Source organism: Elephantulus edwardii, unplaced genomic scaffold, assembly GCF_000299155.1.
Source record: "Elephantulus edwardii isolate Elephantulus edwardi_28Jun2011 unplaced genomic scaffold, EleEdw1.0 scaffold00029, whole genome shotgun sequence".
NCBI lineage: Eukaryota > Metazoa > Chordata > Mammalia > Macroscelidea > Macroscelididae > Elephantulus > Elephantulus edwardii.
In genome coordinates this window covers 11,307,764-11,325,509 of record NW_006399779.1, presented here as the reverse complement: position 1 = coordinate 11,325,509, position 17,746 = coordinate 11,307,764, and the positions used below count along the sequence as shown (strand labels likewise).

General features: G+C 37.2%; 1 protein-coding gene across 2 annotated transcripts in view; it reads right to left on the bottom strand.

The window, feature by feature from the left end:
- The window catches only part of HIPK3 (homeodomain interacting protein kinase 3), a 119,516-nt gene that overhangs the window by 13,634 nt on the left and 88,136 nt on the right, over positions 1-17,746 (bottom strand). For both annotated transcript variants that reach the window (XM_006883740.1, XM_006883739.1), the window contains 5 exons: positions 9,749-9,868; positions 8,591-8,677; positions 7,550-7,734; positions 6,341-6,500; positions 5,844-5,967 (listed from right to left, as the gene is read on the bottom strand). In XM_006883740.1, coding sequence (XP_006883802.1) covers positions 5,844-5,967; positions 6,341-6,500; positions 7,550-7,734; positions 8,591-8,677; positions 9,749-9,868 — 676 coding nt within the window. The remainder of the gene's footprint in view (positions 1-5,843; positions 5,968-6,340; positions 6,501-7,549; positions 7,735-8,590; positions 8,678-9,748; positions 9,869-17,746) is intronic.

Below are 17,746 nucleotides of genomic sequence, written 5' to 3'. Positions count from 1 at the left end.
ATCCTCCTTGGATATCCAACTCTCTGATGCATAACAAGTGATTGCGAAGACCATGGCCTGTATCAGACGCACCTTAGTCTCCAGAGAGACACCATTGTTCTTCAGTACTTTGGAGAGGTCCCTAACAGCAGAATAGTCGTAAATAAGAGGTGCATTGCAGAGTGGATGTGGGGAGAGAAGAAAATTGTGCAACAATGAATGAATGAAACTCCAACTTTTCTGTAAACCTTCCTTAAAAGCACAATTTAAAAAAAAAAAAGTACAACATTACATATAATGAGTTGGAACCAACTCATTGCTCCTCTCCCCTGAGTTTTTAGAGGCACTAAATCACATGGGAGGAGAATATTCATCTTTCTCTTGTGGAGCAGCTGATAAGTTTTGAACTGTGTATATACTTACACTCACCTAATACACAAAGTATATGAAATATCTGGTGAACTTATACACTCTATGCCCAAAATAAAATAATTTTAATTGAAGGTAAGTAGACCAAAGAAAGGTATTCTATTTTGCTTTGTCTTGCTTCACTATTAAATTCTAGCTTAAAAATACTGTTCTTGACATTTACTGACCACTGAATCCGAGAGCCACTTTGCACTATCCTTACTGAAAACCATGCTGTGCATATGTGTGTGTGTGTCTGTGTATTATCAGTCTTTCATAAATAACAAGACACATACTAGATTCCTCGAGCAATGATGTTTTTGGATGTTCAACATGTTTAAAAATGTGTCTTCTAAGCCTTTTCAAGGAACTCTGGTGGCCAAGTGTGTAAGGAGTTATGCTGCCAACTTAAATGCAAGCAGTTCAAATTCACGAGATGTTCCATTGGAGAAGGAAAACCAATTTCTTCCCAGCCTCTGAAAATTCTCATCAGCTGAGCTGGTTCCAATTCAGTGTCAATGAACCACATTTACCACATGAAAAAGCTTTTTTAAAACTAATCTTTTACTCATATACATTGTTTTATGCACGTACACTGTGTTTTATATAGTCTTTCATCTACATTATATTTTGTTCCTTTTTTTTTTTTAAGCAGTCAGCATGACATCTCTTTAGTTTTTGCTACACACAGAAGATAGGGTCTGGAAAAAGTTAATACCCGAAAACTTAGTGTGGATGACCTTCAAACTAATTTTGATACATAGCAAGAAACGTCCTGCTACCACTTCGCACCAATGTCTTAGTTGTTGTTGGATGTTGTTAAATTCAGCACAGTTCATAGCAACCGTATGTAGAGATCCAAACCTTGCCCTATCTGTGTTGTCCTCTTGATCAACACCATGGTGACTGTCACTGTGCCATATCCATTTTACTAAGACTCTTCCCAGAATGTCTTTTTGTAGGATTAGCCCCTCGTGACAACATGCCCAAAGTAGGTGAGACAGTTTCACTATCTATGCCTCTAAGGAGTACTCTGGTTGTACTTCCTCCAAGACAGAATTGTTTACTCTTTTGGAAGTCAAAAAGATATTCAATATTAATGGGATATTCACTACTCTTCAGCAACACAATTCAAATCATCAATTCTTCTTCAGTCTTCCTCACTGTCCAAGTTTTAGGTGCATAGTGAAATGCATTGAAAATACCATAGCTTAGCTCCTTAATCTTGAAATTAGTACCTTCGATCTTTAGCACACTGACAGCAGATTTTCCCAACGCAGCACATCTTTTGATTTCTTGCTGCTGCCATGGATGTTAACTGTGGATCCAAGCAAAATTAAGCTGCTGACAACTGCAATCTTTTTTCCATCTTTCATGATGTTATCTACTGGTCCAGCAGTGAGAATTTTTGTTTTCTTGGTATTGAAATGTCATCCATATTGAAGGATATAGTCTTTCATCTTCAGTAAGTGCTCCAAGCCCCCATTTTCTGCAAGAAAGGTTTTATCATCTGCCTAAATGCAGGTTGTTGATTAGTCTTCCTCTAATCCTGATGTCACATTTTACTTCACACAGTCGAACTTCTCAAATTATTTGTTCATCATACAAGTTGAATAGGCATAGAAAAAAGAATGCAAACCTGATGCAAACCTTGCCTGATTTAAAACCATATAATGTTCTCTTGTTCTGTTCAGACAACTGATTCTTGGTCTATGTATAGGTTTTTCAAGAGCACAATTAAAACTTCTGGGATTCCTATTCTTTTGTTAGACATCGTTTGTTATGATCTGCAGTCATATAACTTTGCATAATCCACAAAACACAAGTAAATATCTTTTTGGTATTCTCTGCTTTCAGCCAAGATCCACTTGACATTTGTCTCTTCTGAATCTCGCTTGAATTTCTGGAAGTTATCTGTCAAATACCATTCCAGCCATTTTAAGTAATCTTCAGCAAGATTTGGGATAATCTGCTGTCAGAGACCTCACTAAGGTACTGAGGAACAACAATGTCAGTCTGGAGAGTAAGGTGTGCCTGCTACAGGCCATGGTCTTTGCAATTACTTGATATGCATTAGAGAGCTGGACAATGACTAGAGACGACAAAAGGAGAGTTGATGCCTTTGAACTACGGTACTGGAGAAGAGCAATGAATATACCATGGAATGCTAGAAGAACAAACAAGTTGGTCCCAGAGAGGGTGAAGCCAGGCTGATCCTTAGAGGCAAGGATTCTGAAGTTCCATCTGACATACTTTGGACATGTTGTAAGGTGGGATCAGTTCTTGGAGAAGGACATCATGCTTGCGAGGGTGGAGGGACAGCGCAGGAGAGGAAGACTCTCAATGAGATGGACTAATTCAGTCACTGGGGTAACGGGGATAGGCCTGTCAGAGAAATAAGATTGGCAAGGGATAGAGCAGGGTTTAGGGCTGTTGGAAGACAGGGTTGTTATGAGTCACAAGCGACTTGACAGCACATAACAACATGATACTTATAATATTGTTAGAATATCACTGTCTTAAGAAATCCCTAAAATAAGAGTGCTTGTAGTACAACAGCAGGAACATTTTTACTAGAAGAGCTGAGCCATTGGTCACTGTCCCAAATCACCACTGGATCCCCCCAATTTCACTGAGAATTGACCTTTTAAATTTTCCGTTTTATTATTTTCAGTTCTCTCAATGAAACTTTATTTGAAAATATGATACATAAAATAAAGTTAAAAGTAAAGCTACTCTGGCAGAATAACAGCAGCTAATGGTTTGACCTATTTCACATCTCTTTAGCAGAGAGATGAGGCAATAAAGGTGTTCTTAATGCCTTATTACTGGGGCTCTGGTGGCCTAGTGAGAAGAAACTGTGCTGCAATCCTGAAGGTATGCAGTTTGAATCCACAAGCTGCTTTGCAGGAGATGCATGGGCAATCTCTTCTCATGTGATCAAGTGCCTCTGAAAGCCTGTCAGAAGGTCAGCTATGGGTTGGTTCTGACTCAGTGGTACACAACAACAACAGCAACAACAACGTCTTATTAGGCATTAAGTGAGACTCAAAAAATATTCTTTAAAAAGACTACCAAAGTGCACACCCATATTTATTGTGGTTTTGTTCAAAATAGCAAGGAGTTGGAAACAACCCAAGTATCCTTCAACAAATGAATGGATAGAGAAGCTCTGGTATATTCACACAATTGAATACTACACAGCATTGAAAAACAAGGAACTGATGCAATTTTATTCAATATGGGTGACCCTGAAGGATATTATGCTGAATGAAGTATCTCAGTCACAAAAGGACAAATACTGCATGGTGCCACTGTTGTAAAACAGGACTCATATCGGGGTTGGAGGAAGACTGAGAAAGATGGGTTCAATAATACATACTGAATTGAAACAGATGAGGGAGAAAACTGTTTAAAAGGGATATGTGATTAGGTATTTTTGTCATGACAGGAGTCCAGAGCAAAGGCTGCAGAGTGGAGTGGACCTGGGGGAGGGTTTATAGAACCAAGAAAGAATTTTTCTTTTCCTTTTCCAAGAGGGTAGTGTACTAGGTGGGAGGGTTGGGGAGGGGGGGAGAAAAGTGCAGCAATGAATGAATGGAAATTTTAAAAAAAAGGGGTGGGGGAAGACGCTCACATGGAGGAAAAAAACAACAAAAGACTGCCAAAAAAAACCCCCAAAATAAAATAAGAGACTGCTCCAACTTTTAAATAAAATAAAAATTTAAAATAAAATTCAGAATCCAGATTAAAACTCGAGTTGACCAATCTGTTTCATTCTACTAAGGTTAAGATATTTCTCAACAATTAATAGCAGAAACAAAACTAGATTCCCGGTATCTTTGCACCAACTGGTTCAAACGACTCTATACAATATTATTGTTAAATTAAAACTTTCATTTAGGATTCCACCTTAATCTACCTTTTATAACTAGACGTTAAAGAAGAAAATTCTGTAATGTAAGTTGCAAGGTTTGCTCTTAGTATCTTCTAAGAGATTTTTCAGATTGAGAACTTATGGCCTCATCAAAAGTATTGTGCCAGGAAACTCACTGAAAAATTCAGTCTGCTATTTTACCTAACTAAGGGGGAAATCTAACTTAATAAAAAAAAAATCAAAGTCATACTTGGCCCCATATGGAAGCTAATGCTGAGTGAAAAGACCAGCCAGTCTGGAACACTGGGAGAAGTATGGACCCTGAGATGGCAGCTGATGCCCATTTGGACCTAGCCAAGGCTGGCTGGGGTTGAGTGAATGAGCTGAGCAGAACCCAGCCAAGTAAAGAGAAGATGTTCCATGCTGTGAGCCAGTGCTGATTGCTGCAACCTGATGGCTTGCTCTAGATTGGACTTTGCTTGTGGATGCAGATGCTCAAAACTTCCAAACTGAACAGAAGAATCTTCAGCAAAAAGAACTTACTTGTTCACTCAGAGTACTAGTTTGATAGGGGTGGGAAGAACAGAAATTGGCTATCTAAAATGGGGAAATTAAGGCATGAAGCATGAAGCAGCTGGCTTACATGTTTTCACAAATGTAGTTGTTAGTAAGGTAGTTTTTAGGGGAAAGTTAGTTCTTCAAATATGAAGGTTAATGACAAGAAGCCAGGAGGTGGTCTGTGGTGTCAAGGGTTTGTTGTTCAAAATGACTTTGCCACATGGATATGTGGGACATGCCATGGAGTATGTTGTGTTGGTCTAGTGACAAGAGGATTGGCTAGTCTTGTCATTAAATTGAATGAATCCTGCAGCATAAATAGAGAACCTTACCATCAACAAAGATGCAGAGAATACAGAGTGCAATGTCCTTGGGCCAAAGATTGCTGTGCTGCTCAGACTGGGGTCTACCAGAACAGCAAAGGCAGCAGTGGAGAACCAGAGACCTGACATGCAATAGAGCTGACAGTGGAACTGCTACCTCACGGAACCAGTGCTAGGAGCCCTCACCCAAGTCAGCTGGAGGCCTACGGGGAGTTGTCATAACTGGCAGGACTAAGAGCTCTGCAAAACTGCCTAAAGGTATGAGGCTGAAGGCCCAGGTGCCTGTGAGCATGTTTTGGAAGCTGACTAACTGATTATATCCTGCTGCTAACCAGAATTATAGCTTTTTTACTTCCCTAATAAACACCATAACCATGAAGGGGGGAAAAATGGTAGTCATAATTTTGTTTTACCTCAACTATAGGTAATAGGACAACCCACAATTTTCCAAGCCCATTAATTTCTAATAAGGTATTTACCATGTAAGACTACAGAGAATGCCATCATCATACAAGCCATTTTGTTAACAATGATTATAATGGAGCGCTAGTCAGGAAATGCACGTCACTGGTCTAGAGGCTTCTAAAGCACTTAAATTCAAGTGCAGCAAAAAAATGATGCAATATACTGAATGAACAGATAATCAACATTTATTTAAAACGTACTTAACTACAAATATAATTTAAATGAGAGGATACCTTGAATAGTTGGGGGACAGATGATCAGGGTCTGCTGAAAAGCGTCACCACAACCAAACTGAGCAGTTCCAGCCTGTAGAGGTATCCCATGGTGCACCACTGAGTGAGCGGATGTGGTTAACGCCTGGAATGATTATTGCATTATAGAGATCAATATTCTCATATGTACACATATGTATTAGAAACAGAATTCCAACATATTTCTTTAAAAATTCTGAAATAAAAATGAACCCAGAAATGTGCAAAAGAAGTAGACCAAACTAAAAATTAGAAACAGATCCTACTGTAGACTGATGGTAGGGAAGGCAGGTCAAGAGAATGAAAGCAGAAAAACTAAGATGATTCTACATGGATGCATTCCATTATGCCGAGACATTAGCTTTAATAGAACTCACCAACACCATCAATTCTAAGTGCCAACATGAAATGTTTGTATACTTCAGAAGCAAAATGAGTAAGCATAAAGAAGTATAAATTATTAAACACCGAGTTCTTACCTGACTTCTTAATGTACCAATTTTGGTAAAATTTGCTGTCAGAGTAGCAGTACTGCCTGAGGCAACTGGTCTTAAAAGTGATGTTTTGTTGTGATTATTTGAGTCACATGGATTTGGGTGGGACTTACAAATATCCATAATATGAAAACAGGATTTTACACTGCAAAAGAAGATGTTCACAAGTAATTGTATTACTTTAAGTGCTTACAATAATTTGAAATTGATGTATATTAACAATTTAAAATCTCTTCCAAATGAAAAAGGAATTCTATCATTGTTACCAAGAAAACTTACAATGAAAGATCTCATTTCAATGCAAGTAAGTATATCCTAGATCTGCAATATTTCTGAAGACAGCAAAACAACGACAAACTTTTTTTTTAAACAAACAATAATTTAATGACCTTCTAACTTTAAAAAAGAATTTTTCTTCAGTTTTTGGAAACTCACAATCCTAAAATAAATGGTACCAAGTATGTGGTTATCATATTAATTTCAAAATCCTTAAACATAGAAATTATTAGGGTATTTTCAAATGGGGGGAAAATGTAGCTGAACTCTATGGCAATGCTAATTTTAAAGACAATTTACAATACTGGACATTGGTTCATTCCTGTGTCTTCTTTATTCAATCTTTTCTATGGTATTTTTTTAAAAGTAGTTCTAAGTTACTTATTTTATGCCATTTATCCCGTAAGTAAGAGATCTGGAGACAAAATAGTGAAAAGATCTGTTTAAGGTAATTCTGTTAAGTTCTGACTTTAGCCATAAACCATTCTAGACTAACTCATACAAAATCTCCTTCTCGTACCCACTGTAGAAGAGAAAGGGGAAGAACAAGGGAAGAAATGATCTGATGTGAAGAGGAACAGAAAATAGAGTTTGAATTACTTAAAAGGGAAAAGAATCTAAGGCCAAAAACTGGTGCCTTAGGTGAGAGAAACTGTTAACATTCCCTTTTATTATACACATGCCTGGTTGATCAATTAAGAATGAAATGCAAACCAGAATCACTTAAACTACTTTCCATTTGGTATTTTGCAGAAAAAACACAACTACAATTCAGAACTATAACTAGTTCTACTCAGTTTCTTACTAATCTATGTGAATTTAGCTACAACAGCCTAACCTCTTTAGAATCACTATATTTCTACATAACAAGGAAACAGATAACACTGATTTTTCCATAAGGACTTTAAAATAACGTACTGGCTGCTATGAGGGAAATCTAGAAGATGTTTCATATTAACAAAAGGATGGTTCAGAGTCTCAGCTGGAGTAATTCTTAAATCTGCATCAATCAGCAACATTTTCTTCAGCAAACTAACAAATTCTCTTCTATCAGCTTTCTCAGCCAAAAGATCACTTCCTTCCAAATCCATCACTGTGTTCACCTAAGAAATCAAAATAACAAGTCATCAAATTTAAAAATCAAATGATACAAGGTAATACATTTATTACCTGACAATTATTTACACATATATACATCAGTCACAACAGGAAAGAACAAGAAACTACAATTACTCTGAAACACAAAAAATAATTACGCTTAACATATGTTTAAAATGTTTTGAAGGGGAGCTCTGGTGGCCTAGTGGCAAGAAGCTGCACTGCAATCCCAGGGGTGCATGGTTCGAATCCACCAGATGCTCTGCTGGGAAAGGAGGGACAATCTCCTCCTGTACCAGTCAGATCCTATTTGACGGTACACAGACACACAAAATAATAATAAAATTAAAAAAAATGTTTTGAAATCTCAATTAGAATTTAAAGTAGGAAAAAAATTCTAGCTAATCAAATAGCCTTTTTTAGGGACATTTTGTTTGCTTACATTTTCTTTTTAAAGAAAGTACTTTCTATTAAAGAACGGAAAACACAACACACTTCAAATTCACTGCTAATGGATTTTAAGACTGTAAATCGCCCAGGAAGAGACTGGTTCAGTTCTCTCTCAGAACTACTGGTAGACTTAAACCACATGGAGACATGGACTTTGGGTTAGATGCACAATTCCCAATGGACTAAGCCACCAGAGCTCCCATACGACAGAATTTTTAGAAATAAAATTTTTCTGCCTTTTTCTCCCCTTAAAGATTGAATCCTTAGAATCCATTTCACTTGATAAACTTTAAAACAGAAAAATATGCATAGTCATTCAGAAAATGATTGAGAATATGTTTTGACATCCTTAGCATTCAAGCCTATAATCATCTTAAATGTACGACTGACAAATCCAACTGTGTTACTCACATGCACTATATCATCCAGGCTGTTGAATATGTACTTTCTGGCTTCTTTAGATTTCATTCCAGTTTCCACCTCATGTTCTTCTAGAGTCTTATTGAATATATCAAAGAAGGAGAAAACCACATTGTCAACCACAATTTGTAAATTTCTACTTCTTCAACGTGGCACATTTGGTATAATATACTGAATATTCTAAGAATATTAGAAGTTCCTTAAAAAAAATGTGTATTTTTTAAATCACAAGTGCTTGTTTCAGATAAAGAAAGGTATAAATTCATGTACAAAATACTTTAAATCAAGACAACTAATTATCAAGCTAGTCATTTACTAATCCCCAACCCAAAAACTGAACCCACAACCATTAGTCAGCTTCAAGTCACGACAACCCTCTACAGGGTTTCTGCACCCACAAATCCTTACAGGAGGAAGCTGCCTTTCTCCCAAGGAGTACCTGGTAGTCTTTAACTGCAAACTTTTAGATAAGCAGCAAAACATGTAACACATTGTGCCACCAGGACTCCTAATGCCCTAAAGGTTCTAGATTAGTACTTAGTATTTATAAAGTGGTAAGTACTCAAGATTCAGCCCTTGTCTTACAAAACTCAGTAATACAGAACTGAATAAAGAAGATGACATACATGCATAAATAAATTTATAATCGTGAAATGTATTAAAACGTATAATGCGGCTAGGTTAGGAAATGCAGTTATTCTGTGAAGGCTTTCCCTTAACCCTTTCATGGCCTATGACCATAAAGCCTCCACTCCTATTTTCCACCTCTGGGATTAAGTGGGAAGCTGCTACTTCCCTTTGAGAGCATGCTGCCATCTGGTGGGGGCCTTTGTATCTGTGTAAATCTGAACAAATGGGCCTCAATCCAACTCCAGCTCCAAAGACTTCTCAGAACATTAGAATCCCACTAAATATATCCAATTACCTCAAAAGTTTATTTCATTACAATTTTTTCTATTACTGTAAACACAGTTTCCACAAAAAAAAATTCAAAAGCTGTTTAAAGAATGAAAAACTAATAATGAAAATTCCAAAGGAAAACACATTAAAAAAAATAGGAATAAGCATGTAGTTTATCATCCATGCATAACAAGGCATCTTGGAAAAGTATTTTTTCCCTAAATGTGATATAAGTATTTTATTAGTTACCTTTAATCTCCAACCAGAATGAGAAATATCTGTTTCTCTGCAAAAAAATCTTGTGGATTTTGTACCCACATTTAACAACCGCTCTCCTGGTAAACCTTGGGTCTGAGAAATGTATCGAATCTGAAAAATAATTTGTAAGAAGTAACAATTTTCCCCCATACAACACACATTAAACATACTGCATATTAAGACACTAAGCTAGATTGTTAGACCAAGAATAAAAAGACAATCTCTATCATGGGTAAGCTCCATTAATTGGAAAATAAACAAACGTGATTAGCCTTGGAAGAACCAAACTTAAGATATTGTTGGATTTCAGCTAATGTGGAAATAAGAAAAAGTAAAAAGAGATTATTCACACAACCAGGAATCAGAAGTACAGAAGTTCACTGCTGGAGCAATGGCAGCAGAGGAAAACAAACCTGAGTGCAGGAAAAAGGCTTTAGCAACAACTAAGGAAGTTTGGGTTTTACTCGAGGACTAAACGGGAAACTACTTTAAAAAATTTAATCAAGAAATTTATAATGTCTATTTGTAAAGTACTATGTGTTCATAGAGTTGCTGTAAGTCGTACTTGACTCAACAGCACCACCAACAACATATGAGGCTAAAGAGACTATGTGGCATAGTCTGGAAGGAGTTGTGCTGCTAGCTTAAAGGCAGTGTCTCTCTGATGGTGTGAATCCACCAGCAGCTCTGAGGGGAAAGATGGGCAATCTCCTCTCATGTGATTTACCACTTCCCAGATCTTGAGGGACTATCTGCTATGAACTGACTGCAACTCAAAAGCAATGGCTTCAGAGTTGAGTTATATCAAAACAATGACGAAACAAGGCCAGAGGAGAAATGCAAGGGACAGAAATTGGGAGAGCAAACAGAAATAAAGGAAAAAGGATATATACAAAGGAATGGATTCAAGAGACTCAGACAGCTATTGATGAAGATTTGGTGGACTGTTCTTATGGAAGTCACAGAGGGGACCAGCATACATGTGGCTGTGTCAGTAAAGGAAGAACCATGGGTATAGACAGATAATCTCATCCAAAGAGATATTTCTGTTTGGAGGACTCTTCCTCAGCTACCTATGTTGATCTATTTGTTGGTCTGTGTCTGTCTGTCTGTCTCTCTCCCTCCCTCCCTCTCTTCTCTCTCCCTCTCTCTCAACAAAAAAATAGTAAGTGCTCCCCACCCCACCATTCTTTATTTCTAATTTGCTTTAACATTTTACCAGGGAGCTCTGGGGGCCTTAGTGTTAAGGGGTTAGGCTGCCAACTCAAAGGCATGTAGTTCAAATCCACCAGCTGCTTTGCACGAGAAAGATGGGCAATCTCCTCCTGTGTGATTTGCTGCCTCCAAAAACCTGCTACAGGATCTACTAGGAGTCAATTCCAACTCAATGGTACAACACTAACAACATTTCACTATCTCCCAGTCTATACATTTTATTTTCTCTTGCTCGTTTTTCATTAGAATATAAGGCCTATAATGGAAGATATTTACTTTTATTTGTATTTGTCAGCCTCCATGAGAAGAAGGGCCTGGTACACTGTTGTTGTTGTTATGTGCCGTCGAGTCGTTTGTGACTCATAGTGACCCTATGTACAACAGCCCTAAACCCTGCTCTGTCCTGTGCCAATCACATTGCCTCTGACACACCCATCCCGATTACCCCAGTCACTGAATCAGTCCACATCATAGAGGGTCTTCCCCTCCTGTGCTGTCCCTCTACCCTACCAAGCATGATGTCCCTCTCCAAGGACCTGTCTCTCCTTACAACATGTCCTTGAATTATTTGTTCCAAACTTAATGGTTGGAAGGCACAGGGATAGATGCTTAGAAGAGAGAAAGCTCTCTGAGGCCCAAAATAGTCCCTTTGACCATTTCTTCTCCTTGGCTTAGATTCATAGCATCCCTATGAACAACAAATCTGAACCTTGTCCTATCCTGTGTGGCTCAATCCTCAGCAATTGTGATATGCTCAAGCCCACTGCTACAGTCATTTTGTCATTCCATCTCACTGAGGGTCATCCTCTCTTTTGCTGACCTTCTATTTCTCCTAACATGATGTCTTTCTTCAAGAATAGCCTTTCCTGACAACATGCCCAAACTATGTGAGACCAAGTTAGGCATGCTTGCCTCTAAGAAGCACCCTGGTTGCACTCCCTCCAAGTGAGCTTTCTTAGTTCTTTTGGCAGTTCATGAGATATTCAGTGCTCTTCGCTGACATCACAATTCAAAAGCATCGATTCTTCTTCAGTCTTTCTTATTCACTGTCCAACTCTTAGATGCATACGAAGCGAGTGAAAATTCTATGGCTTGAATTAGACAAAGTCTTTAATATCCTTGCTTTTTCACACTTTCGAGAGGTCCTGGACAGCTGGACAGAAGATTTTCCTAGTACAACATGCTTTTGATTTGACTGCTGTTGCCACAGGTGTTGCTGATTGCGGATCCATGCAAAATGATGTTGTTGACAGCTTCAACCTTTTCTCCATCTGTTATGATTTCTCTGTTGGTCAAGTAGTAAGGATTGTTGTTTTCCTGATGTAGAGATATAATCCATATTGAAGGTTGTAGTCTTTGATCTTCTTCTGCATCAGTGCTTCAAGTCTCCTTCACTTTATTCTTCAGCCCAGGGATTCATTTCAGAGCTTGTTTGGTATAGTTTTATTTTTTTAAAAGAAAAGGATTCTGCTTTATTATTTGAGCTTCTCTTGCACCTTCTATTTCTTCTTTTTATAAGTTCTCTACCCTCAGTCTACCAAAAAAAATGTTCCATTCTTTATTTTTAATAAGATTTATTCTGGAGAATTGTTTATTTTTGCTGTTGTTATGAATAAGAATTGTTTGGGGTTTTTTTAGATAAAAACTCTGAGTAAAACCATTAAGTAAAGTTCAACACAGTGAGAGGAAAAGGGGGGCAGGGAGTTCGTCTTTATCCGAAGACCTAAAATACTGTTGTTGTTGTTGTTGTGTGGCATGGAGTCGCCTGCAACTCATCGCGACCCTATGTACAACAGCTCTTAAACCTGCCCTGTCCTGAGCCAGTCTCACTGACTCTGACATAACCAACCCCATTGCCCCAGTTATTCTATCAATCCATTTCAACCAGGGTTTGGTTGGATTGACTTTTGTGTTTTGTTTTGCTGTTTTAGATTTTAATGAAAGTTTATCAAGAACTTGGATTTCCATTAATATATTGTTGCACATTATCCTCCCTGTCCCCACCCCCAGTTGGCTTTTTTCTTTGGAAAAAAGTTATTTCATTGTTATATAGTTCCCCCCCTTTTCTAACTGAAAAAAAAATAAATAAAGGAAAATCTCCCTTCATTCAGCCTCTTTCCTCAGTCAGCCAAGCATCTTGAAGTACTGTTGTGGAAAGATGCTATCAAGTTGATTCAAACCCTGCTAAACTCTGTGTGATCTTTACAATGTCTGCCATGCTTAAACTCACGGCTGCAGTCAGTGTGTCAACCCAACTCAAAAAGGGTATTCCTTACTGTCCTTGATGCTCTACTTTTCCAAGCTTGATGTTCTTTTCCAAGGTCTGCCTCTCCTGACAATATAACCAAAATATATGAGACAAAGTCTCACGATGCCTATTTCTAAAAGATATCCTGGTGCTTCTGAAGTAGCCGATACTATTACTTCACCTTCCACTAACATGTCAACATAAAATACTCTCCATTCTGCTCTATTTCCTGTGATATGGTAACTAATGTTATACGACAAAAACGTTCTTAATTAACAAATGAAAGCGTTATATGAACAATGCTTTTTGATGAGTCTACACATGATAGTTGGAATATACATTTCTCTTCACTTCCTTCTAAAAATCTCATTTAAAATTACAGTAAATGGCTTCATCAAAACTTTACAAACTGGAAAACAAGTGAACCAGAGTAATGGAGGAAGGTGATCAACAACTCAGCCTAACAGAGCAGGTCAAATTCCTAAGAGTTAAGGAATTAGAGGCAAGGCACCTCTGAATGCTAGGATGTGGCATTTAACTGAAACGAACAGGATTGGCTGAAAACATAAGAACTTATTTGAACTCTAGTACTAGCCCCAATCCCCATCATTCCATGTAATAAAGTATTCCTTCATCCTGGTAGAAGACTGAAAGGTTAGAGTTTATTCACTGGAAATATTGCAGGGAAGAATGATGAAGACAGAAATTAGAGGACACAGAAGAAACAAGACCAACTGAAAGCTTACATTCTGAATCCATTAGCTTCCATCCTCATTTAGATTTCAGAATACTGGCAGCAGAGCTCCTGCCATACAGATTATTAAAACTCAAGTTCATTGCTGTCAAGCCAGAACTGAATTATCGTTGACCCTACATTGAGTCCAAGTCTATAAAATGCTAAGCAGGAGATTTCTCACCTCTCTTCCACAGAACTACTGGTAGATTTGATCCACCAGAGAGATAAGATGTTTTGGGTCAACAGCATACCTCCTCCTGACTCCATCATCAGAGCTACCCTACAGATTATTAGAAGGTTTATGTAGAGAGAAAAAAAATAGCCTAAAAAGAAACATACCAAGTGCTCCTAGGTCATCTGTACTGAAATCCCATCAGTCAATAAACTCTAACCATGTGCACAGATTGAAGTCTCCTCTTAAATAAGAATGGGAAGCTAAAGGCCAACAGACATTTATGTAAAATCTATCCAATGACAACAGAGATCCACTGGGGAAAGAGTGGACTGTTTAAGAAACAGTGCTGAGATTTAAATGTAAACAGTAAAACTAAAAAAGCTAACAGAAGAAAATACACATGACTACCTCTGTATCCTTGACATAGGATACAGAGCATACCTCGAAAGCATTTTAAAAGCAAATCTGGGAAAAACACATTTGGTAATGACATCTCAGAAAAGGGGCTCATAATGAAAATTTTATAGCATCTTGCAGGGTATCCACAAGAAAAATTCTGATAATCCAATTACAAAATGGGCAAAAGATATGGATAGACCTTTCACAGAGAAAGACATTCAGAAGGCCAACACACATATTAGAAAATGTTCAAAATCACTAGAAATAAGAGAGATGCAAATCAATACTACAATTAGATACCATCTCACTCCAGAAGGAATGGCACCGTTTAACAGGACAGCAAGCAACAAAAGTTGAAGAGGGTGAAAACAGACTGGGACACTTCTATACTGTGGTGGAATTGTAAACTGGTACAATCACTCTGGAAGGCAGTTTGGCATTTCTTCAAAAAGCTGAACATAGAAATGCCATATGACACAGCTATACCACTGCTAGAAATATACACCAAGGAAAACAGAACTGAGAAAAAAAATGAAGCACCATTATTTACAATAGCAAGAACACGGAAACAGCAGAAATGTCCGTCAACAAATGACTGAACTGAAAAATTATAGTACAGTTACACAATGGAATACTATGCAGTACTTGGGAACAATGATTTTGAAAAACACCACATAACTTGGGAGAGGCTAGAAGGCATTAAACTGAATGAACCAACTCAGGCGCATAAGAATAAATACTAAAAAGAGAAAGCTAACTAGTGAGACATGAATGGATATGCAAGCAATTTTTAGCAGATATTCATGAAGAGTAAAGAGAACTTAATCCTATCTAAAAAGGTGCATTTCTGTACCAGAACTATGTCACACCATCTTTTGGGCCCGCTGCTGGAAAAGTAGACCCAAGTCTCAAATGCCTTTTTAATTGTATCCTCTAATATTATAGATGTAGGACCATACTGTATCAGACCTCTGCGAATGTAAAATATACTGCACCTGCTTTATAATATTTAATAGTGACCATGCTGTATCAGAGTTGTTTTTTAAATGATGTTATTCTAGATGTTTCTTTACAGATGATGCTTGAAAAGTTTTAATTTAAAAAAAAAAAAATGTGCCAAGTACCACAACAGTAACAGAACTTTGCTATTTTCAGATGTTTCATTTTGTACTTTTTTTTAAATGGAGTGTGCCGGTTATCTCTACTATCTTTGTCCTGATGCCTGCAGAACCTAGAAAAGCTGTTGCTTCTACTGATACATAACACAGCATAATTGGTCTTTTTATACACAACACACACACACATAATTTGAATTTCTGAAAACTTTAGTTGTGCTGCCAACTCTTGAAAAAGTATCCCAGGTGTACCCTGTTGAGTTGACATTGTATAAAAATTAACAGTAAGATTGGTCTAGATATGTTAAAATTAATATTCCCCCCCCCGGTATGGGGTAATGCACTGTATTAAATATGTAATATTTTATCTACATGGGTTTGATTTTAGAAATCACTAAAGTATTCTTTTAAAAAGGCATCTTAAAACCTTAGGGGAAAAAATGGATTTAATATAAAAAAATATTCATTTATACTTAACTAATATATAAGTCAAGAGATTGGAAGGATATATACTTCTAACTTCAGAAGGATATACTATGACAGGGTAAAAGATATAGACTATACCAGTAATTCTGACATACAAAAAAAGAAATGAAGAAGTTATTTAAAAAAAAAAAAGACAGGGAAATTAGGTAATTAGTTTGCATGATATCCTTTCTTGCAGCTCTTCCTTACTTCCGCCCCTTTTTCTCTTCCCTTCCTTCCTTGATTTATGTCAAAGAGCCCTCAGAGAGCAGCTGGTTTAACATTTGATTGCTAAGCCAAAAGGTTGCGCGTTTGAACTCAACAACTCCTTAGGAGAAATAAGCGGCAGTTTGTTTGGTCATAGATTCACAGTCTTGAAGACTGTGTGGTACAGTCCTTATCTGTCCTACAGAGTCTCTATGAGTTGGAACTGACTTGATGGCAAAGAGCTTGGTTTGGGGTTTTTGCTTCAACTCGGTACTACACCCACAGCAACCCGTTCTAATTTGTTTTCTTGATACTAGATCAAAACTCAAACCAAATCTACTGCCTCACTAGTCAGTTCTGACCCACAGTAACTTTCCTTTGGGTTTCCGAGGCTGCCTTTAGAGGAGGAGATGGCTCATCTTTCTTCCTCAGAGTACCTGGGAGATGTGAAAAACCAATACTCCAGCTGATACTAAATAGCTTTGAAAAATACATAATTTTGGTTGTGCATCTATGCACTTTAGAATTAACATAAGTGATACTGATTTGGAGATCTTGTTTGCTTCTTATACTTTTTCAAATATAACTGAGCAACTACTTATATGCTAAGAATTTGTTCAATCACTGTATCAACTGAAATTAATTCTATAATCTGTAGATTACCTTTCAGTATTAACTTCAGCTTTCCAAGACCAGAACTATGAAGACTAGCTTGAAATTACCCCTAGATGGCGTCCTGCTCCAAAGCACTAGGAATGGCATAAATTGTTAAGCCACAAAACAAAAGGTACATTTCCAGCATTTGAATGAAGCAGCTATGAGATCACAGGACTCTCTTACTAGGTAATCAACACTTTCAGAGCTAACAATAGTTTAGCACCTATATTAAAAACAATTATGTGAACAGCACTGAAGGAAGCCAGAAAGTATAGAAAAATGTTGCAGGTATTCTGAACATGACAGAGGTGGGAAAATAAAAAGAGAAGAAATAAGAGAAGAAAAAAGAGAAAATAAAAAGAATAGTAAATTCGGCATAAAAATAGTAAAGGTAATGGACACTGAGTCACTTTAAGAAGGCATATTAAATATTTATAATCAAACAATAAATAAATTACTTTGAGAGTCACATCCGTTAACATCTAAGTCATCCAAATTAAATTACCTCTCATATCTCTTTCTGGCCCCAAAAAAGCAGATTTAAAGTAAATTTTTGGACCTCTAGATTCTCATTTTGATTATGAAAACTGACAACAAATTTGTATTTTATTTGTAAAATACTGGTTTTAGAACTTGAATTTAAACTTTACAATCTATGTTCGACCATTTTCTTTTAAAAGGATTTTCACATGCATTATCTTTCTGGTGTCATGTACAAGTCTATTGTTTGTCTTTATTTTTTCATTTTACTAGATTCTGATAAGAGATCTGT